The 24,634-nt window shown below is 42.5% G+C and overlaps 1 protein-coding gene across 1 annotated transcript in view; it reads right to left on the reverse strand.

Moving 5' to 3' along the window:
- ARHGAP22 (Rho GTPase activating protein 22) overlaps positions 1 to 24,634 on the reverse strand; it is a 135,651-nt gene that overhangs the window by 99,717 nt on the left and 11,300 nt on the right. Inside the window, exons 3-4 of the mRNA XM_059821163.1 lie at positions 17,736 to 17,745; positions 5,175 to 5,195 (exon numbers count right to left, since the gene is read on the reverse strand). Coding sequence (XP_059677146.1) covers positions 5,175 to 5,195; positions 17,736 to 17,745 — 31 coding nt within the window. The remainder of the gene's footprint in view (positions 1 to 5,174; positions 5,196 to 17,735; positions 17,746 to 24,634) is intronic.

The raw sequence follows: 24,634 nt of genomic DNA on the forward strand, positions 1-24,634 counted from the left end.
GAACACTAAGACCACATTTCTAAAGTGTTCCAATATCACAGACTGGAAGATACTGAATACATTTATGTACATTATGAATGATAGACTTCTGAAGTATGGTCTTCTCCTAAAGCCTTACCATTTTTGTTCCTACAGTGGAAGGTACTAAGGTCATCCAACAGATGCAACTGACTTTTTCAAGATTTCCATTTCTATTCCTTTTACACGATGCACAACCATCATCAAAAAACCTAGCTAGCTTTCATATCTCAGATAAGCCCCATTTTCCCAGTGTTCCCTGTCTTACAAGCTCTACACACCTTACACCTTCTTAAGCACAAAATCATAACAGAAAGCATGCCTTGGCAGCTGGCATCAGACAAGATTGAAAGGGCAAATATTGTTTTGGCTGAAAATTTGAGCTCTCCTTCATCTTTCATATTTGCCCCAGTTTGGAATCTAATGGTGTTTGAGTCGCTTTTTACCATAGCGAACATAATGTGGGTCTCCCTAGGAGAGCTAAAATGAGCAGCCCAAATTGATGACCAGGTTAAAGAAAGTAAAGAAAGTATTCACTTACAATCTTGATTACATTGCATCACTGGAAAGTCACCAGAAATCTCCGCAACACTACAGTGCAAGATTTTTTTGGATCATCTGACTGGGAACAACTGCCAGTGTAAGAAATGTCAAGAAAAGAAATATAGTCACACTAAAACAAGCAAGCTGAGGAAATAGAAAAGTGTAGATAATCAACCATAGCACATGGAAAACACTCTCCCACCAGCTTCAGGTTATAGTCTAGTCCAGGTTAGTAGGAGCTGACGGTACTAGTGGGTGAGGTAGAAGGATGTTATTTTTAGTTCCATTCCAATTCCTACCAGCAATCATGTCCTTCTCCCACCTTCTGATTTCAGCACACAATAAGTCACTGAGGCCAAAGGACAGGGTAAAGGGACAATTCAGCATTCCTGCCCAGGAATCTGGTACTTTCTAGCCAGTAGAATAATTCTACTACATGGACAGAAACAGGTGGGTGGGGAGGATAACACTCCAACTCCGTTCTGGCCTTAAACAAAAGCAAATATCCCTAAACTCCCACCCCTTTATTAACCTTGTTTCTGCTAGCTACAGATAACCAGCTGCTTTCAGGGAGACTAACACTTCAGCCTGCCAGTTCTTCTAAGAAATCAGAAATCTACTCATCAGTTAGCCCTATCTGTGCCTGATGTGCGAAAAGCCTATCAAGACAAAAAGCTGATAGGGCAAATGCAATAACCTAAACCATATTGTTATCAGTACCTTGGTCCCCAGTCACACCTCTCCTCCCACATCTGCCAGAAGTATTCTCACAGCAGAGCAGGACTACTTGAAGCTCATGGTGAGGACAGTGCAACAGTAGCCTAAACCATTCATTAAAGCCCACGTACAAAGACTTTTGTGAAATCATGCCACAGGAGCAAATGAGTGAGAAAACTTCCACTGAGGCCACAGAAATAAAATGGTGAGAAAGCATCATGGGCAATCCCAATCAGTGGCTTCTCTACATACTTTTTAAGTCTAGGCGTAACTAAAAAGCACTGGAAAATAAACTTACTGCTTTAAAGGGGCCTTCGCCAAGCACCAAGGAACAAATTAGTTTCAGCAGCATCATACAAAGCTAAATTTGGTCCCCATTAAGAATACAAATCACAGCTTGGCACTTCAGGCCTTCCCCCACAGTGACTAACCAGCAAGACAGGGCACAGACTTTTTATGTCACTTACCATGTTAGTACCAACAGCAAAGTTGTATTAAACTTAATATATCTCAAGTTTCACATAGATGGATTCACACAACCTTCATGAAACAGACTTCTACATGGGTTAAAAGAGTCAATCAGAGGAAAGATTTATACCGTTACACATAACTGACTTAAAAATGTATTTTCAAAATAAGACAAAAATCATGGCAGGGCCTTTAATGGGCTACCCTTGAAATAAGTCCTCAAAATGTTTGTTAGTATTACATACTCAGATTTCGGAAGATTTAATGGCCACATGGCTCCACAGACAAAGTACAGCTTCACACAAATATCCATCTCAACCATACCAATTCTTAGAGAATGATGTAGCTTCACCAACATTGGCAGGTTTAACCGAATGTGCAAAGCTGACACAAACATACTTTGTTCTTTCAAGCCCAAACGCAATATGCTAGCTGAAATACCCACTGTTTGTAGGAAGTCTCCCAAAGAAGATAAACACAATTTCACTCAAGTGAATGAGGTGACTGGATTTATGCCAGAAACTAGGACAAATGTTTTTTTGATAATCCCCAACTTAAGCCTCCCTTCCTCAACAGATTAAAAAACAGAAGCAAAGGAAAAACCCCATACTATTTCCAATCCAAAATTCAGGGATATTTTGCTCAAAGCTTTTCTGCTGAGCCTGTCTCTAGAAGGAAGAGTAAGATACCTTCATTAGGTGCCACTCTGAGAATCTGGGCATAGTCAACTCAGTAAGAGACTGACATACTAGCTACACCTTTACCTGACCTTCCCTACTCCTGACATCTCACCCAAAAAGGAAAATTCATTTCTGTGTTTATCCCTCTTTCTAATGTAAGTGGTGTTGCTATTACTTCAGATCAATGCACTTTTAATTTAGTTTTATTTTTATACTGCATTAACTTCATAAAGCTTATGTATATTGATAAACTTTACCCTGATACAACTGAAATGCAGACAACAGTCTCATATTCACCAGATTTCCACCGTGTTTATTTTGCCTTTGTCTCAAAACCAAAATGTATGCGCTAACTTGCTACAATTTTTAGAATCGTACTTCCAGTGTAGTCATTATAAGGGCACACTTTGCTTTTTCCAAAGTTTTGCACAAGAAATAACTTATTTTTTCTGTTTTCTCAGGACTGGAACTTCAGAGGATTTCCAGTTACTGAAAGAGAATTATTTTCAGCTGTCAAGAAGTTAAAACATTTAAGAATTAATTTTACGAACTTCAAGCACATTAATGTTTTTGAACACTATTCTTAAAAGGAAATAACCTTCTACCGAGAAAAGGTACGCTTCTCTTTGGGATTGGTGTTCCCCGGAGGTCCCTTCCTACCTGTTATTCTTTGATAGCAGGTACAGTGAAACTCAGCTACACCACACTGTACCCTCAGTGCCACCCCACACAGACACTGCTAACGTTGCTCACACATTACCTGTTCTTAGACCTCCTGAATCCAAACTACAAACTTTCACCAAAGCAAACAGGATGTTGGGGCTGGTCCCAACAGGTAAACCCATGCAGAAGCCACTTCGGGAGTAACTGACAATCCATATGGAGACAGGAGAATTACAGTAGCCTTACGTGGGTCAGACACACTGCCCCTCTGCCTCCTATACCAGCCTCTTCTAGACTCCTGGGAGCTTAACCTTTCAGAAAGTATTCAAGTCCATCAGGACATAGATGAGGAAAGATTCTGTCAGCTCATCCTGTTGCAACATTAACAACCTTTCTGAAAAAGAAAAGAAACCACCACTCCCCCTCCCACCAAACTTCACTTGTTAGTGGAGAAAAAGAAGAAACAATGATTTGTATTTTAAGCGTAAGATTACAGCCAGAGATAGTTTTTAGGGTTTGTTTTTGGTTTTGGTTTTTTTTCAATGAACCACAAAAGAAGCGATGGCACCTTGCGAAGGACTAGACACCGAATACTGAACCCAGGGGAAAATGGCCTCGTTTCCCATTCCACTTTGTCCTGTTCAAGCAGGAGGCAGTTCCAACCGCCGGCGCCGAGGCACGGGCTGCAGAAGCGGCCGGACGGCTGCTCCCGAGCCGCGCTCGCCCGCGCTGCGAGCAGGCACCTCCCAGCCGGCGGAGCCGCTCGCCCCAGGCTGCGCCGGGACAGAGCCGCGCCGCAAGGACAGGAGGCAATGGGGGAAGAAGGGTCACCGCCTCAGTTTCCCTGTCACTTTTGAGGGGGCAGTTCGTTACCTCTGGGCTCCTCACCGTAGCCTTTACAGCAACATAGCCCCATGGCAGGTGACAGCGTCCCTCGCAGCCGCAGCAAGCCTGCTCCCTGCCAGGCGGGGCCGCCTCCAGCATCCCGGGCAGCGGGGGCTGCCGGGCGCGGGCTCCCAACAGGCTACGCGGAGGGCAGGGGCAGGTTGGTGCCCTAGGGCTCCCCGCCTTTGTCGCCCGTATTTCTAGCCGGCCTTGGGAAGACCTCAGCGCTTCACGGCTCTCTCTATCCGTTAAAACTTCAGCGGCTTAGTAATTACGCTCGCCCCTTTGAAGGGGCGAGAGCCGCCAGAGCCTGCTTTATGCGCGTGGCGGATGCTTGCTCTCAGATGGCCGGAGGGCAGCAGACACCAAATGCAAAACCTTCAGTGTGCATAAAAAGGTACTAGAAAGGCCATTTCACCTCTTGCAAAATTATGTCAGCACAGGACACAGTCACATCATATGCTCTCCCCTGAAGAGTAAACACTTAACTCTGGGAGTCTCTGCAGAGATTGTAAGTACTCAGAGTTACAGGGAGTTTGCATTCTTGCAAAGGTCAGCACTGCTCTAGCAATATTCAGAAGGCTTGTTTAAACACTTACTTTTAATTGCATTAACCTAACTAAATCACTAGCCACAAAGACAAGATAAGAATTTTGTTTTGGGATAAGGAAAGAATAACATCCCTAGAACAGATGTTTGCTGATTCTCTGATCATTCAGTGTTTGTTTTCTAGACCCCGCAGCACTTAACTTAAACCAGCAGGGACCCTGCTTATTGAAGACCTACTGCCCAGAACCAGCAGTGCCCTAATCGTTGCAGCATAGTCTTTGTTTTACACAGCAACTCAGGCAAATGGGTGCCTTTGCAAAGCTTGGATCAAGAGTTAGATGTCACAAGCAAGAGACTGAATGATAAAGTCTTTTCCAGGTTGGGCACTGCAGAAGAGAATGCTCTTTGCACAAAACAAATGAGAGTGCAGGTAGGAGGGGAGAGAGATACACAAAAAGAGTAGTTTGGGGGATGGTGGAGCGCAGGTGGTAACAAGGAACTATATCTTTAAATATAGTTCAAATACTAGAAACAGCCTGAACCTGAGACCTGATGAGAATCTGCAGCTCCTGCTCCCATACATATCCCAGCCTCTTGAGATTGAACAGACTGGACTTCCAGGATAGAAACCAAATAAAATAGAGGATAGACATCTACTGGGTCTCCCATCATCTAAAAAATAAGACTACAACAACGTGCTACGAAGAGGTCCTCCTGCAGAGTATTCAGCTGTTAAACTCACTTGAGCCATCCCAGATTATGAGCATTCATTAGTTAGCAAAAAAACCAAACCAAAACCAAATCCCACACAGGATGGAAGATGGACAGGGCAGGAAAACTTTCCCATCACCACCAAACATGCTAGGGGAAACTCAAGACATTCTTGCAGGATTGCTGGAGGAAATCCAGTATTCTGGCTTTGCTGGTACCAACTTATTCCTCTCGGGAAGAGGTGTGAGAAATCATCTCAATTGTTTTGCTGAGCCTCTAAACTTGTCAAACAATATCAATAGCCAAGAGCTGCTTAGAAATCCATCTCTTGTGCAAAGTCCTACCTTCCCCTTGTAAAACAGCAGATACATTTCTTTCATCTTGGCTAGAAGGTGATCTGATCTCAGAGAAGAGGCACATAAACCACCTGCTGCAGTGGCTGGACGCTCTCCTTGCAACACTCCTACATTTCATACAAAGCAAACTCCAGAGAGCCCCCTGGCAAGGGTAAGATTTCCAGGTTCTGGAAAACTCACACACTAAGTGTTTACTAATGACACTGTCAGATCAGTGGTAGATAAAACGTGTGGAGAGAGCACCCTGCTCTCCAGCTGTTCCAGCCTGGCAGCCAAGTCAGCTCCATGGGGATTGTTACTAAATGCTACCCCGCCCCAGAGCAACCCCCCAGACTACCTAAAAGTTGCTGAAATTTGAGCATTTAAGAAGTTTTAGGACTACTATGTACACCACCTCACATTGACAGAGGCTGCTGTGGGGTTCAACACACATGCTTCTTTTAAACAATCAGGCTGACAGCTTCAGTAAAGCATGTAATGACTTTTTTCATTTCTACTACAATTCTAAACTCCGTTTATTTTCACAAAATATTTGAAAACTGACAAAAAGTTTGTCTTCCCTTTTGATTATGTTACATTACATGAGGGAATTAAATGGTCCCAAATGAAAACAGCTGAGATACATTTCCTGCAATAACCATTACCATGTATTTAAGAGAATAATCTTCAGTTGCATTCATTGCAAGAGGGAGACAAAGCCTTACCACAGTCTTTACTACAGTGACATTACCTGAGAGCATCACTACATAAAATGGAGTTAAAGAGCAATTAACCATCCCCTCACTTTTGCTCTGGATGGCAATAATAATTACAGTAAGTTCAGCAATAAAACAAGCCAGTATCGACAGCTTTCAGAAAGTCATCCAAAGTTTGCACATGCATGAACCACTCACACTTTCAATTTCACAGAAAAATATACAGTTCAGCCAAATCAAAGCAGTTCTTCAACACTAGTTCATTAAAAAAAATGGATGATTCATTTAAGAAAAATCTTCACTGTATTGGTAACTTTGATATACTTTTGTGTCAGAGTTTTGAAAGCGAAAGACTTAGGAATACACTTGGAAAACACAAAGCCCTGGAAAAAAATAATCTCTCTGTAGCTAAAGAGTTGTTCCTTGGTAATTCCACCAAAGAAGTGGGAATATAGGAATAATTCACCAATTACATGTATGGGATTAAGTACAGAGACCTAATCTCTAGTAAAATACTATAACCAGTATCACTTTCATAAAACCCCTTTTATGATCTGAAAAATCCATACAAGCAATGTAAGATAGGGCTTCCATGCTGTACATGGCTTCAGTGCACTTTGCAGATCATTTGTCATTTTATCTTTAGAGGGCACACGTTCCGTTTCTTAAAACTTAAGCCAATACGCACCTGTTGTCAAACACACTGCCAGTCCAAAAGCAGCTAACAGAACATCAGGCCAGAGTACATCCATACAAACTAGACACTTTTTTTTTTTTTTGGGGGGGGGGGGGGGGGTGCGGGGGCAGGAGGGAGGGGGTGTGAAAGGAAAAAAAGGCCTGTTTGAAATAGCTGGGCAATGTTTGGGAGGTGCAGAAACCAGATCTGTCATCCCATGGGAAATTCAAGATTCTTCAGTGGCTAAACCTCATTTAGTTTCTCTTTTGAATGCAGTCAGGCCCAGGCAGATCATCTCAGAAATCAGCTAATGAAGGTAAGAGTGCAGAACTGCCACCCAGATATTTTGCCTAAATATAAAGGCAACTCTAGGAACTCTCATCCTAGACCCTAACGTGTTGATTGTCTGATACAGATACAAACTCTGCTCCTGAAGGGTTTGAAGGCTCAACACAAGACAGTATCACAGAGATAGCCAAACCTGTCTGGGTCAAACAAAATTGAGATTTTATAATTTTTTTTTTAATATTATATAAAATGTATTTATATTTACACACACTGAAAATTTCAAGTAGGTATTAGCCTATTCCTACAATAAGAAAGGTGGATATGCTTGCACTTTTCCGGCAACAAAACCCACTTACTATGCAGCAAAATTCTTTTGAGACTCATTTCTGCTAATGTACGTAACTCATTCTGTACAGCAGGAGCTGTTTAAAGTGAGATTTCCGTAATTCTTAACAATTTGATCTTTTAGATCTATGGTTAACAATGCATGTCTTCTCCTTCTATTGCACATACCAACTTTAGACTAAGGTTTACCAAATTAGGAGCCCAGAGTTCAATGTCTAAATCTTGATTTCAAGTACTAAGCAATTAGGCTGATCTTTCAAAAACACCAAGTACTTAAGAGGTCCCTGTGAAATGAACTGGTGCAGACCGAGTGCCCTAGTTCCTCTGAAAAACCAAGATATTTTGCACATTTTTTTCTCCAGCCATAGCTCTCAGCTTCACCGTCTGAAACTCTTCATTTAAAATTTACACTCTCTCCCATTTCTTAAGTATAATAGTGTATTGGCTGCCACCGAAAAGGAAAGCTAGCTGCTAAACACTATTGTGCAAACAATGAACTTTCCTATTTATGGACCAAGCTGAAGATTTGGAAACCAGAGGTAAAGATTTCAGTTTTAGTTAAGCCAACCACTTACATTCTGGAGAAAAAAAAACAAACACCAAAATAAAAAAAAAAAATTTACAAGAGAGTAGAGGAATATGCTATTCTATTTCAATGGTTCATTCCACATGTGACAGCTGACAGCTCACTGATGGCTGAAGGCATTTATTTTTCATGCCCTTACTAGGAGACAAATGGTTTTTGTGATTCCCAGATGTGTCAGAGTTGCATCTCTAGAGCTGGGCAGATGTTGCTTTTCAAGCTTCCAGACACAAGGCAAGGATTACAAAAGTTTTGGTTTTTTCCCTCAACCCCCTCCCCAAACGGCACAAACTGATCTGAAGAACACAAATGTTGGCAACACTTTGAATCACTAACATGAAAACAGGTGAACTGTGCTTCACAGAGGTTAGAACTGAGCCAGTCAGTACACAGCAGATGCACTTGTGAAAACCTGACAATTTGTACTAATACCCATGTTCAAAATCCAGGAGAATGTGTTAAAATTTTCAAGTTTGGCCAATAAAAGCTTGTTTTATCGGACCTGCAAAGTTATATATACTACGACCTTCACCATATCATTCAAAAAAATCTACAAATCAAGAAGCGGGTAAACTACAGACTTCCTCTTCAAAAGTTAGTCTTTCTAAAATGGCAAGTTTGCTTTTTATGAAAAGACAGATTCAACCTGAATTATTCCCTTAGCTGATTATCAAAATACACAGTGAAGCTCAAGTAGAAATGGCTTGCCAGGCCGCAGTGGGAACACCCTGTGACTCTCCACAGAATTTCTAATAGCCATTGGATCTCAGGAAGAAAAGAGAATATTTTGGCAATACAGTAACACAGATAGAAGAATACATTACAGTCATAGTTCATATATCTCTAAATACTGTAACTCCCTTAAAGACCTACTTCATCTATTATAAGAGCCTAAAATGAGAAAGCGAATTTTCTGGGCTACTATTCAGTAATAAAGTGACATGCTATCTTCCCCAAGGCTTCTTTCCTGTGAGATCAGAGAGGTCTAAACCATCCTCCCTGTCCAAGCCCCTGTCTCTGTCATCCCCTGCCACTAAAAGCCCAACCCTACAAATACACACTTCTAATGCCTTTAATATAAACTGTGAAGGAAATATTTTTGCAAACTTCAGTTCTCCAGGCTGGTAAGACTCTGAAAAAATAACCTGCTGAGAGAAGAATCAGACCTTCACAGTTTAAAAGGAACAATTTATAGTTTATCTGTTCCTCGTGGAAGATACTGGCACAGAAGAACATGAATTGGATGTAGATATATCGCTAGACTGTGTGAGAGGTAGGTACTGCAAGGAAGTATGCATTTTTGTATTCACACATTGCCTTTTCTCAAGTGATACAACAACACATTCCCATTAGCCAGGCTAGGCTAAGCTTATAATAGGGCACAATTCTGTTAAGAAAGGGCTTATGGGCATAAAAAAAAAAAGCAGCATTTTAAAACACAAGATCAAAAGTCATCTAACTGTTCGGTCAGAAACAATATTTCAGAATCACTAAGGTTGGAGAAGACCTGTAAGATCATCAAGTCCAACCATCAACTAACACCACCATGCCCACTAAACCATGTCCCACAATGCCATGTCCACACACTCCTTGAACACCTCCAGGTGATGCTGACTCCACCACCTCCCTGGGCAGCCTGTTCCAGTGTTTCACCACTCTCTCAGTAAAGACATTTTTCCCAATATCGAGCCTAAACCTCCCCTGGCGCAACCTGCGGCCATTTCCTCTTGTCCTGTCGCTAGTCACTTGGGAGAAGAGACCAACACCCACCTCTCCGCAACCCCCTTTCAGGTAGTTGCAGAGAGCGATAAGGTCTCCCCTCAGCCTCCTCTTCTCCAGACTGAACCACCCCAGTTCCCTCAGCCGCTCCTCATAAGACTTGTGCTCCAGACCCCTCACCAGCTTCATTGCCCTTCTCTGGACACGCTCCAGCACCTCAATGTCCTTCTTGTAGTGAGGGGCCCAAAACTGAACACAGTATTTGAGGTGCAGTCTCACCAGCACCGAGTACAGAGGTACTATCACCTCCCTACTCCTGCTGGCCACACTATTTCTGATACAGGCCAGGATGCCGTTGGCCTTCTTGGCCACCTGGGCACACTGCTGGCTCATATTCAGCTGCCTGTCAACCAACACCCCCAGGTCCTTTTCTGCGGGGCAGCTTTCCAGCCACTTTTCCCCAGTCCTGTCGTGTTGCATGGGGTTGTTGTGACCCAAGTGCAGGACCCGGCACTTGGCCTTGTTGATCCTCATACAATTGGCCTTGGCCCATCGATCCATCCTGTCCAGATCTCTCTGCAGAGCCTTCCTACCCTCGAGCAGATCAACACTCCCGCCCGACTTGGTGTTGTCTGCAAACTTGCTGAGGGAGCACTCAATCTCCTTGTCCAGGTCATCGATAAAGATATTAAAGAAGACCGGCTCCAAAACTGAGCCCTGGGGGACTCCACTTGTGACTGACTGCCAACCGGATTTCGCTCCATTCACCACGACTCTCTGGGCTCAGCCGCCCAGCCAGTTTTTCACCCAGCAAAGAGTGCACCTGTCTAAGCCACGAGTCGACAGCTTCTCCAGGAGAATACTGTGGGAGACAGTGTCGAAGGCTTTACTAAAGTCCAGGTAGACAACATCCACAGCCTTTCCCTCATCCACCAGGCGGGTCACCTGGGCATAGAAGGAGATCAGGCTTGTCAAGCAGGACCTGCCTTTCATGAACCCGTGCCGGCTGGGCCTGATCCCTTGGTTGTCCTGCACATGCCCTGTGAGCACCCTCAAGATGAACCTCTCCATAACCCTCCCCAGCACCGACATCAGGCTGACAGGCCTGTAGTTCCCCAGATCCTCCTTCCGGCCCTTCTTGTAGATGGGCATCACATTGGCAAGCCTCCAGTCATCTGGGACCTCCCCTGTTAACCAGGACTATTGATAATTGATGGAGAGTGGTTTGGCAACCTCCTCCGCCAGCTCCCTCAGTACTCTTGGGGGGATGCCTTCAGGGCCCCATAGACTTGTGAGTGTCCAGGTGGCATAGCAGGTCATTAACTGCTTCCTCCTGGATCACGGGGAGTTTATTTTGCTCTCCATCCTTGCCTTCCAGCTCAGGGAGCTGGATTCCCTGAGGATGCCTGGTCTGGCTATTAAAGACTGAGGCAAAGAAGACATTAAGGACCCCAGCCTTTTCCTCATCCTTGGTGACAATGTTCCCCCCTGCATCCCGTAAAGGATGGAGATTCTCCTTGGCTCTCTTTTTGTTGTTCATGTATTTGTAAAAACATTTTGGTTATCCCTTACAACCATGGCCAGATTGAGCTCTAGCTGGGCTTTTGCCTTTCTAATTCCCTCTCTGCACGACCTAACGAGATCTTTGTACGCTTCCTCAGTTGCCTGCCCCCCTTCTTCCAAAGGTGATAAACGCTCCTTTTTTTCCCCTGAGTCCCAGCAAAAGCTCCCCGTTCAGCCAGGCCGGTCGTCTTCCCCGCCGGCTCTTCTTGGGGACTGCCTGCTCCTGTGCCTTTAAGATTTTCTTCTTGAAGAATGTCCAGCCTTCCTGGACCCCTTTGCCCTTCAGGACCATCTCCCAAGGGACCCTTTCGACCAGTGTCCTGAACAGGCCAAAGTCTGCCCTCCGGAAGGCCATCGTAGTGGTTTTGCTGACCCCCCTCCTTACTTCGCCAAGAATTGAGAACTCCATCATTTCATGGTCGCTAAGCCCAAGGCGGCCTCCGACCATCACTTCTCCCACCAGTCTTTCTCTGTTCATAAGCAGCAGGTCAAGCAGGGCACCTTCCCTGGTAGGCTCACTTACCAGCTGTGTCAGGTAGTTACCTTCCACACAGTCCAGGAACCTCCGGGACTGTTTCCTCTCAGCTGTGTTATACTTCCAGCAGACGTCTGGTAAGTTGAACATATGGTAAGAGCATACGACCTTGTCCCATTAAACAGTTTCTAGTCCAGAAAGAGTCACAAGATACTAAATTTATGAAAAGTTATTCTGATTTGACTAGGTTTGTTCCCTCCTCTTCTCCCTCCATTTGCTGTAATTCCCAGAGATTTTCAGCATCTGAAGTCATACCACCTAACACTCATCTGACAATAATTTGCACTGGCATTTTGACATTTCTTCCATAGCACTGACCATATTTTAAAAGATGTTCCTAGGTGTCCACATTCTTTATTCCCTTCCATTGAAATAATGATTCTGCAAACTAAAGTGCTTGTTGAAATGAAAAGGGAATCCCATGAATTCTGATGGACCATCTGTTGTATACAAAAAGCTCACAGCCTCCTGAGCAAATTCAAACCAGAAGGATTTTAGGTGCAAGCATCAACAAATTAAGAAAGCCTGGTTGTAAATTCCAACATACCTTTATCCACACCGTGCTGGAGAATAAATCCCCAGGTCTTTGCTTCAGGGGCATTAGCAAGCTCTTAGGGTTCTGGCATTGAAGTACTGAGGAAGCATGAAAAATCCCTGAATAGTCAGCCTTACCCATGGGTAAAGTGCCATTATAACAAATCTTTTGCATCTGGTCCTGGCCAAGCTGATGTCCTTACTGTTCCATTTTTGTCAGTAGAAAGGCAATGGCTGCTCTGATTAAAGGAGAGTGCTAGGACAGCTCTTACTGCTGTGCTTTCATTTCTTTCAGCAGCAGGTGAACACACTGGTTGATATCAGCAACTCTCACCTGGCACCACACACTCTCATCAGTGGCCAAGCATCCATAGCTGCTCTTGCACAGTTCACACTGACTTATAGCTCAAAGGGGAAGATCAGCTAAGCACATAGATTGTAAGAAGCACAGTTTTACTGCAAATTTCTGAAAGCATCTTACTCCCCAACAGCACTTTAAACTTCTATAAAAACAAGAACCCTTTCCTAACAGATTCTAGTGTACACAGAAAGCTGACAGCCTACTATTAACATATGCAAGTTTTTACGCTTACTAACTTCAAAGAACCATTGCTTCTAGATGAGAAAGGAGGATCTGCTTTGGCTCACAGAGAGACACAACTCTTCACTGATTGCAGAATCTTGAGATAACGGCAAGAAGGTCCGAGATGAATAGAAAATACCTGGACTCCTACAGCCTGGGATGCCTTGGCAGAGGTAGTTAAGAAAAAACTCCTTATGTGTAGCTTAATCGTATTTTCATCCAAGTTACTGAGACAAAAGCAAAACCCTGTGATGTTGTTAGCATTACAACTGAAGGCAGAACTGTGCTTTCCAAGAGGAAATAGCTGTGACCTCAAAGCACTACTAGGGGAGGACATTGAATTCCCTCTCACTGCTCCTCCCCAATCCTTACGTATTCCCTCTGGTAAGACAGTCACCCTACAGATCCACAGCCATATTTATGACACCTTCCACGTACCCCCACCAGCTTCAGAACAGGGGCTCCGGAGGGAGTATTTCTCTTACCAAGCATGATCATAGGTACAATATTTCCATTTGTACTAACTTTCTCTATTCTCTGCTACAATGTATCTGGGTCACAGAGCTAACTAAAGGTAGGCTGTGTCCTTTCATGTTCCACAGTGTCAGTAACACATGATACTGATGATACATGTTCAAGACCTATAAGGACATAGGGACAGAAATAAGTTGCTGAACCCTGGTCTGTCCACTCAAAACAAACCACGAGAAATTTAGTCTGGAAAAGATCCCGCACCGAACCTTTCCAGAAGGCATCATTTTGACACTCTGATTCATATACAAACCACATGGTCTCAAAGCAGAGCCTTTATGGCCTCTGTGGAGTGGGAGGATTTTCACACCAACATAACTAGAAGGCTGCTAATCTTTGTAGACACTTTTATTTGTGTTAAGTAAAGTAATCTTTCTCCATGTTACACTAGTATGCCAGTACAGGCTTTCTTTTGATGTAATTATACTAGCACAGCGTTCCTAACGTAGACAAGGCTCTTCATCTCTCAAGTTAGCAGCTGCCAGCGTGCTGATAAATCCTCATATTAAAATTCACAACTCCAAATCCAGGAAAGCAAGACAGTTTGTACAATTATGCTTCAATGCAAAGAATATATGGTTGGTTATAACAGTCTTTCCCCATGGCCTCACTGACACTCCCTTTTAACACGGTATACTTTTGATTTCATAGCTCTTTTCTTTGTTATCTCAAATTCCTCCTACCCCCTCCCCCAAGTTTTCATGAATGTCAGACAGGTGGTGATTAAAAGCAAACCCCAGAACTAACAACAATGCTTCATGAGTTCAGCGTGATATATAGCATCTTGGGTATTACATGAAGCCATGAATATCAATATCTTCTTAAGTGGACTTCAATTAGATGAGCAATGGTTTACGGATGTAGAATACACTGCCTAACCCTGCAGTTACAAACACATCTATCTCTGGCTGAGACTCAAAGCCAGATTTTGAAAGAACATGTATGCACCCAGCTGTGCACCTGCCAGAACAGAGATAGAAGACACAAACTTGGAGAAAGTAAACGTTCAGAGTCTGTTAAAGGAAGAGTTCTATAATTACAAGTGACCTGAACTTTGCCTTCCCAGTGGAAGAAATCACATCCATTTCAATTAGAAAATTAGGAAGATTAAGCTTATCAGAACATGCTACACTAAACAGAACATAGTCCTGATTCCAGCTGCCTCACTGCTTTTATACAACAGTACCTTGAGTGGAGCCCCTGTGATGGGTACTATAGAGATGCTGCGAAGCTTATAGTAAACGTATGAGAATAAAGTTGTTGTAATGCCACTAAATTCAACACAGATTCACCACAGTTCAGTAAGTGTTCTCAGAGCTCACTATGTCAAGCTCCTCTTAAAATCTTCTCGAAAGTAAGATGGAAAACACTAGTGCAAAATACAGCTTCTTCAGGTGCTTGTAGTCATAAGGAGTACTTTTCAAAATCTGGTATTTTACACCTGTTTAGAAACAGACTGCTAAAATAATAAAACCAATGTTATTTCTAGTATCATTAATATAAGCACAGAACTGGAATTCTTTACTGGCATAGCTCAGGTCTATTAATGCAGTGCAATGTAAAATTTAAAATGGTATGACATCCTCTACATAACAGAGGATACATCTAGGCATACTCATGCATGCCCTACAGGGAAGCTATGCCTAAGTAACTAGCACAGGGAGTTAAAACTATTCCCGGGGTGGGGGGGATCATCAGAAAAGTGAAACACAGACATGCTGGTTAATAACTAGGTCTCAATCTAAACTGTCATGATATCTCCCCTTTAAGCCAAAAAAGTTTAACTAGATCAACAGGCTGTGTTCAAGTTACTCAAATTCAGTGGAATTAAGCTCTCTACAGAGCATAAAGCTATCAGGAAGGAGGAATTGCTCCCAGTGTCCTGAGATGCATGTAAATTCAATATCCAAGCATCTACAGGATCCCATCTGTTAGAAAAGCTTGTATCACAAAAAATCCCACACATTCTCGACATGCCAAAGATTCCACATCCGTCCCTTGCTTAATAAATTTCTTTGAACAACAGCAACTGACGGAAAAAGACTGATATCCTTATAATTTATTAATTTTGAAACGCACAAAGTTAATTCCTTAGTTTGCCACTCTACTTTACAGGGACATTCTGAAGTAATAAAATCGTACATGTTTCATTTTTATGTGATTAGTGTCAGTATTTCTCTTGGCTGTACCAGGGAAACTAAACTCTTCTGCTTGTTTCATGTTTTACCGGTTTTCATGTTCCACTAGTTCTCCAGAACCTTAATTTTCAACAATTCAGGTGTCAGACCAATTTGTTTCCCTGTGGTAACTTGCATCTTTTATTCATAAAGATCAAGCCCAAAAGGGACCCGTGTGATGACCTAGTCTGAGTTCCTGCATAACACAAGAAAATTTTACGAGCAAGTTCACAGTCAGGCATACATTTTGTGAGCAACCAAGTTGATAGGACCCTACCCAGTGGTAAGGCTAAGTACAGGCATGTGAGTAAGATAAGAATCTGAAAATTGTTAAAAAGAAGCATGTAAGTCACTTCAACACACCAGCCTTCCTCCCCCACTCATCATTCATAATCAGTACTTTGGAAATACTTTAAGTAGCATACAAAGGCTAAAGAAAGCTTTTACAATGTAACATTAAGTCCTTGTTACTTCATAGCATGACAACTTATTTAACAAAATATAAGTCTTAAGTGTTATGCGCTAGGCAATACATCTTTGCCATATTTCCTCCTCCTCCCTGTGAAGTTCAGAAAGCCCAGTGTAAGCTGGTTCTCACTGATAGCACACTGGTTATCCCTAAAGCATTTCACACAAACACAGACTGGGTTTTGCCTGTGAACCCTCACAGGTGTTTGACAGCAGGCCAGCTGCCACTTCAAACTGGCATTAGCTCATCATTCAAAGACATGGTTTCATAAACATCCCAGATAGCCGTTTCCTAATTATAATTCCTTTTGGATGCTGGAGCAGCACATTATCAGCTTTGTCTCCCTTCCCCCCAACACTTTTGTGTGGGCTGTGCGAAAAGGAAATGTGTTTAATTTTCCTTACCTTTGCTCCCCAGAATGACTTTCAGCTGGTATTTTCAAGCCAGCATATTATACTGAGCAGTTAAGCCACCAGCACTAACAGGTACCTCAACAGCATCAGTGGTGCAGCTTTCCAGGATTGTCAGTATGTAGCATGTTTTTGGATTATGGTTCCCTCTCTCCCCTTTAGATAAGTTGGTGTTCTTTTTTTTATTTTCTCCTTAATTTTGTCAGAATTCCCTTCTGGAGCAGTCTAGGGAGCAAATATTTTGGTTTCTTTCACTTATGTGCCATCCAGCATTGGTTTAGAGACTAATCCTGCTTGTTGCCCTCTTTTCAGTGAATGCAATGTGACTGATGCAGATTCAGAGTGTGTGTGTTTCTCTGTATTCTGCTTAGCCTGCACCTGCTGCACACACCACAGAAATCAAATCCACAGCATCTCAAAGCAGGTGGGAAGTCGGAGTAAACCCACAAGTCATCAAATGCTGCAGATGTTACAGCAGTTCTGTAATGACAACAGCAGAGGCATAGCAGGTACACAAGAAATTCAGTTAGTGCTCCCTGTCCACAAAATTTTACATTTCGAAACAGAGAGATGTTTTCTTTATTCTTGCTATTACAAAGCATGAACTCTGCAAGCAGATACATGCATCCACTGACAGGTTCAGGATCCACAGAGTAGTTAAAAAAAATAACCACCTCAAGAAACTAAGATTCATCATCCATCCATCCAAAATCCAGCAATTTACTTCTCCTAGTACCAGAGCTAAAGAAAATGCAGTTGGCAGACATGCTGACCCTTAAAAAGCTCAAGTACTGAAAATAAAGAGGAAAGCAGTCCCTGGGAACACTGAAGGAAAAGAGTGAGCAACCCTGACTGCATCTCCAGCTCACACAACCAATATAACCCTGCAAATTAATCTGAAATGCATTATATTTGTAATTTAACATGACTGTGCCAGATCAGCTAGGGACAAAAATTAACCCACTGAACTGCACAAGGCACATCAGATGAACTTCAAATAAAGGGCTCAATCCCACAAGACTTAGATGTCAACTAACCTCAGTAATGCTATTGAGCTGGTAAAACTTCTGAGGAGCAGGCGCCTAAGCAGTAAACTTCCTTTTAGCTTGAGGTTTTCTTTCTTCATGCTGATGTTGACCTCCAATACTTATTTTTACTACCGCTAGAATTTGCTGTGTGCTATGAACTACATTGCCATATATCATGTGTCTTACTTTATTTTACTTCATCAGGCTAACCTACTAAACTATAGTACTTTTAGCCTCAGGGATCCCAAACATTGCATAAATCTTGTGGAGAATTCACCCATCCTTATTGCAAATGGGAACACAGCTGCTTCTGGGGCTGAACAAAGCTTAACCTGCAACAGCAGCACGAGAGCACACAAGCTGCAAGACAGCACTGAAGACTTGATTTTTGACAGATTAGCAAGAAATACAGGGATGGTGCTATATAACTGATCACATTGACAGTTCGATAAGCATATCTTTGTTCCATAAAGCTGTTCTTGCACAGAAACGCTTAAAAAGAAATGAAAAAAATCTGTACTAACCACACATGCCTTAGGGCTTAATATATTATCCTTAAGGCAGAATACTCAAAGCAGAGCTTACTCTGGAACATCTCAGCAGGAAGAATTCAAAATCTTACCTAATTTGCACTAAAAAGCCAACCTGATGGGATCAAATGATGCCTTGTACATTCCAGCAACAACATGCGATCATCTTACAGAGCCATGTTTCTATAACCAAAAGGCAGCCTACACAAAATGCTATGCAGACATACTTGACTTGGAGAATACAATGGATTAAGGAAAACTGCTCAAGAACAGTCAGAGATTATGTCTTAATGATCTGCACTAGCAGAAAAAGCTATTCATGAAACTCCTTAAGCCTCATGCTCCTTTCCCAGCAGGCCTCATGCTGTTGCAATTGCAGTTGTAAAAACCAGCATTCTTGTTGAAAGCCAGCACACGCATTAAAGACAGCTAGGTGCTACTGATCAGGGATCAGATGCAGAGCTTCTCCTGGAGGTGCAAATTCCAGGATAGCAGAACACTACGCTGTGACAGCCCGTTTCCAGGCCTACTTTCAACTGCCCAGGGCCCCAGAGCACTGAGGGACATAGACAGTATAACTTGAAGTAGATCAAACACTTCCAATGAAACAAAGGCAGGATCTTGCTTATTTCATGAAGCAGGATCTTTGCTTGCCAAATGCAAACATAAGCCTTGGGCACTGCATATGTTAGGGGGGAAAAAAAAAACAAAACACAAAGCAAAAAGCAATTTACAGGCTGCAGGTACCTTATGATGCCCTTCAAGATGTTTTAAGTTGATAACATAAGGTGAACCAAAACATTCTTAACTATCAGAGAGCCTCATACCCCTTGGGGGAAAAAGGAGACTAGTAACCTTTCTGTTCAAAAGTCTGGATGCAGTCTGAAGACCTTCACCAGCAATGACTCATCACCTTAAGTAGGCAATAGTGTATTGGTCAAGTTGTAGGGATACACCAGTGGACTGAACGCAACACTGTTGAAATCAGTAAGGTTACATGAATTTGGAGGGCAAAGTTCAGTCCCTTTTTTCATGTTCTCTTTTCAGAAGTATTCAGTGACATGGTACAGTCAAATATGCAGGGAAAGTACAGATCAGGAGATCAGTAAGCAGAGATGCCTTGCTTGGAGAAGATTTGAGTTGTTAGTGTCTAATATCTGCATGAGGGAAACCAGGGCCTCCATTAACTTCCTCAAATAATAGTTGTTAAACTCAAATCCATTTATATAACAAGCCTAGAAATACTGACAGCTGATTGATACTTCTGTTGATGCTAAATGAAATTGTCAAGGTTTTGTGGCCTGTCGAGACCTATTTTTTCAGTCGGATAAAAGAATTTCAGTAGAATAAGGAGAGGAGTTACCCTGAGGAAGACAATTAGTATCTTTTGGTCTTTCCGGCAGATCCCTAAGCAGCAATGCAGTGGGAGGTTTGATCAAACTCCTTTACCCCCACACCCAGATGGAAGAGGCAAATGCCAATTCATTGAAACTGGAAAAGTCTGAAGACACATATTTTGAAAAGTAAGTTTATCAGGCTCAGAATGGGGGAGGGGGAATAGTCAGACACAAAATAGCCAGTAACCCCTCGATCAGTGTGTTAACCTGAAATAGTGGAGGCCCAGGTTCAAGCGGCTTCCCGCACAGTCATTACTGTACATGTCTATATAGAACATGCTTTGCTCTTCCATAACAAATAAATCTTGTTTTCATCTTAAGATTAAATGGGCAAACAATTTGAACTTGAGTGTTTTCAAAAGACTATTGATTTTGGCATCTGTGACAGCAGCTGAAAGCATTCAGTTCCTTGTATCTTGTGGATTCAGACAGACTAAGATGCTCACGGCAGGGCAAAGGTGCAGAAATGCATGCAATACTATAGTTTGTCTACTATATTCTGTCAGTATTAGCTTCACAGGCTGGGCAATAACGCCGTTAGGGAACTCTTGCTTGCCGATTTGCTTTTGAGGAGACACCAACGAACAATGAAGGGTGACTAATGTCCTCTTACAGGATGAACTCGCACTTGAGTGATTCAAGACGTATGCCATAACTGACAGCAAAAGTCCAAGCACAAGGTGGAAAGAACCAGCACCATCTAGTGCTCAGGAGCAGACGGAGCAAGCAGAACGTTAGAAGAATGTATAACAATTTTTAGGCATGGAAGTGCAGGATACATACTTCCAAGGAAACTCAGGCTCCACTTACCTTGCACGTAAAAAGAGACTGTGCAGCTGGCAAAAGCCAAGCAGGTGTACCTGTCACTATCTTAGCGCTAGGACTTTATTACCTTGAAGGTCTTCAACCCAAGCTATAAGGTAATAATAAACAACAGTTTCCAGACTCTGACTGCAAAGAAAGCATGCAATTTTATCATTCTGGGCACTCCTTTGGAAAAACAGTTCAGAGAAGACATTTTAGGTTTCTCCCTCCTTAATAAATGGAAAGTCTATCTCATGTTACAAAGGACAGTTAATCACTTTTAGTGACATAGAAATATTTGTATGCCCTCAGCCACACTCCAGAGTATTAAACATAGATCAGACAGTGCCCTCCACTGCAAAACCAAGACCATCAATCTTCTCCTGCAGGTCAATGCAACGCCACGGACACTCTGTGATGTCCACAGCTCTCACTTGCCAAGTGTTTCCACATTGCACTGCTCAAACTGCATTGTCTCATTCTTTCTAGTAGGACCCAGAACGAACTTTATTTTGCTGCCACTTCCTTAGTCAATACGCTGAGTGCCAAATCCCCAGAAACTAAATAAAACCTCAGATACCAACATCATCATGTATTCAGATATGCACAGTTGGTTATCAGCTGCAGACTTCAGGAGAAAATTTAATTACCAGTGGCAAACTCAGTTTCCTGCTGTTAGTTAGAATTGCAATTTGCATTGAATAACAGAACATGGAATGATTTTTAATGTCTGAATTTCTAATTTCCCCTCCAGGTATTTTAATTACACACCATCTCAACAGGAACTGAGATAAAAAGGCCACAAAAATAACTTAATGGTGCTGATCACCTGGGACACAAAAACGTACCACAGAGCAGACCGCTTTGTAGGCATCATTCAACCTGCTGGGACAAGACAAACAAGCTGTCACTCCAACTGCTCTGTAAGACACTGCCAGACTCCCTACAGAACAAGTAGTCAACAATTACTGTCCCTGTAAGAGTTAGGACTCCCACCTTCCTGATTCTGCTCTGCCTTTCTTGATTTCCTACTTGTTATATAGCACAAACAAGGCAGTGAAAATAGCTTTCTACATAAACCCTGCACAAAAGTTCCTGGATGAGGCATTTTACTCTGCCCAGCCTAACTTCTGGCAAAATGCAACCACTAGACCAACTTTAAAGCAGTCACTATTGAATGCAGGTCCCTTTTGTAAGGGCAAGCTGCCTATATTGATCTCAGTCTTTATAATTAATTGAAGAGCATGCCACAGAGCTCCGATTTCTAAAGTTTTGAAAATAACCTTTACACATGAATCAAACATAGGCAGTCATCTTGCTCTGGCTGAGTCTGCAAAAAACCTGAGACAAACAGTTCTGAAGAGGACTGAACTACTCACTGAAGAGAGGGCTGGTGGTGTTACTCAACTGGAGCACAAAAAGCAACCTGAAGGTGCAGTTTCCATGAAGCTTAGTTGGGTCGACCTGAGTCAAACTGGTTTGAAAACTGTTTTTTCAGTCATAAGAGCTGAAGTGAGAGATGTGATTAGATATTGAGGAAAAAGCCAAGACGAAGGGGGAAAGCAAGATCAACCCCTTCAGCAGCAGTTTCCAGTGAAATCAAATCAAACCTATCACAAAAACTGCACTCTTATTTTTGCAGAAAGACCAGCTAAGAACCGTCACTGTTGACCCTGGCAGAAGCGTTGTGGCAAGAAACAAGAACTAGCTGTCATCAGTGATAAGGACACACCAAGATGTGTACCATGAGTTTTGGTCAGGATTTTTTCAGCAAGCTGCTTTCAAACCATTACCTACCAGTTTGTTGAAATAGAAAAGGGCACATTTTCTTTGGACAAGAGCATTACTCTAGAATGTTTCCATAGTAAAAAATGAAGCACAAACATCTTTCTCAGAAAAAAAACCAAAAAACAGTAGTCACTGAGGGTACTCACCCACTATGCAGGTAACAGATTCAGGTACCTGGTCTAAACCCAGTGGAACAGAAACTTGGGTCTCCTGCATCACAGGAGAGGATGTTAGCCAAAGATGTACCAGGTAATTAATGGAAAATTCTTGTCATGTTTCTAACCTTCCCCTCTTACTCTCCATGAAAAGATCAATTGAATTCATTCTGAAGCAGAATAGAAGAATCTTCTTAAAAGTCATCAAGTTTTCTACAAAGAAAAGCTATTCTCCAATCAGTTGGTAATAGTCCTTGCCATACCTATCAAAGACAACGTTTTTCACCTCCTAACTTCCAACTTTTTTACCACTCCTTCCTTGACTCTGAAAACCTTACTATATCATGAGAATTATCTCTGACTCTGCAGAGAAACTTAAGCATCTCATCTCAGTGCTGCAAAGACCACAGAATAAAACTAGGCAGACTATTTGCCACAGGGCTTTAAAAGCATCAGCTTCCTACCCTGATAATTTTATAAAAACGCCCCCCCCCCCCCCCCCCACCTGCTAATGTGCACTGGAACATGAAAGCAACTTGAGCCCACAGCTTACCCTGCCATTCCTCTTTGAACTTCACTAGCTGTGAGGGAGGAAAGCATGAATGGGTTAAAAAGGGTTCCAGAAATTTACATAGTTTCCCCAGAAAAGAGGATAGAGAACATCTCTGCCAAAGAAGGTATTTCAGGAAGTCCTGCCACCAGACCTCACACTGGTTTGACTGTAGAACTGTTCTGCAGTCTCTGATGTCCCTAGTTAACCCTTCTCCCAGCTGCACTGTACAGCTTAGAAATGAACTTGATGAAACATGAATAATACACAATGCCCATCATTAGTTCTTGTTACTCAGCAGAAAATCAATACATGCTCTGTTACAGTGCAGGACATGCTGTTACTCTAGTCCCTGTACCCTGAGGAAACAGCTCCCGCAGCCAAGCTTTACACCGCCTGCAGCAGAGGAAAGGTGGGAAGATCCCAGCAACAGTTCCAGCAACGAGGATGTTGAAAGCTTTAGCTATTGATCACGAAATAGGTTTTTGGAGGTAACTGGTACCACAGACTTTAGAAAGCTTTGGACATTTCCTTGCTGGGAGATGTCAGCCTCTCCTCTTTGCCAGATAAGTTGGTATCAGAACAATATGGGAACATTTTAGGAATACTGCATTCTGTTCTTAATTTTGTTAGTTAAAGCTCTGCTGCTTACAAGCACAGTAAAATCCTGTATCTGTATTTACAGCTATGGAATGTAGCTGTATTCACAAGATGCCCAACTTAACTAAGATGACTAAAAAAATCTCATCATCCCTATAGAAACTATATAGTTCTAGTTTACAGCAGGAGAACTGAGGCACAATTAGCAGAAATATGCTTATGGCCATATATCCAAACACCGGGAAAGATGGGAAGTGATGGAAAATAATGATTTGCATCCTGCAAGATCATTCGTGCTCCCCTTCCTATCTGGCATCTGTTTAAGGGCTGTTCACTGTGTGGGTGTTCTGCAGGCTGGCAACCATGCAGAACACATGCAAAAAAAGAAAAGGCATTTATGCCAAAACCAGCACAGAATAAATGTACTGTGAACAGAATGGGGAACTCTTCAGGCCACATTCTCCAGTGACGTCTCTGCCGAGTCACATTCTGTACTGACTGGCTATTTATAGCCTTTTTCAATACTTGCTATCCATGGAGCAACTAAGCTTACTACAAACATGAATGGATTTAGCTCCACAAGGTAGGGAAAACATCTCAGTTTTGCAGGCAGGACAGTGGTGCACTAAGACTGAATTGTTTTTCCAGGGAACACAGAGAAGGGCAATGTCAAAACCACAAGCTGAATACGGCTGTCCTGGGATTCGCAACTATACTGTGAAGAGTGTCACTTTTTTCCACCCTTCTAGATAGCCTCTTTCAAGCAGCCACATGGCATTTCTTTACCAGCTCCACTGAAGCAACAGCCACCTGCGATTCAGGACAATTCTTTTGCAACGTACAGCAATATAACCTGATAGGTTGGGCAAGAAATGCAGAATGACTGTTTTCCCACCTGGAACCAGAGAGCAAACTCAAATCTGCAGGAAACTCAACCAAGCCAGTCCGTGGCTCAGTTAATTATTTCAGATCACTGCCAGAACACATGGGATCATTCATAATTACAGCCACCCAAGTGATAGTGTGAAGTGATAAGGAAAAGAAAACAAAAATAAATCTCTTCTCCCCAAGTAGCTTCCCATGT

Source organism: Gavia stellata, chromosome 9, assembly GCF_030936135.1.
Source record: "Gavia stellata isolate bGavSte3 chromosome 9, bGavSte3.hap2, whole genome shotgun sequence".
Classification (NCBI taxonomy): domain Eukaryota; kingdom Metazoa; phylum Chordata; class Aves; order Gaviiformes; family Gaviidae; genus Gavia; species Gavia stellata.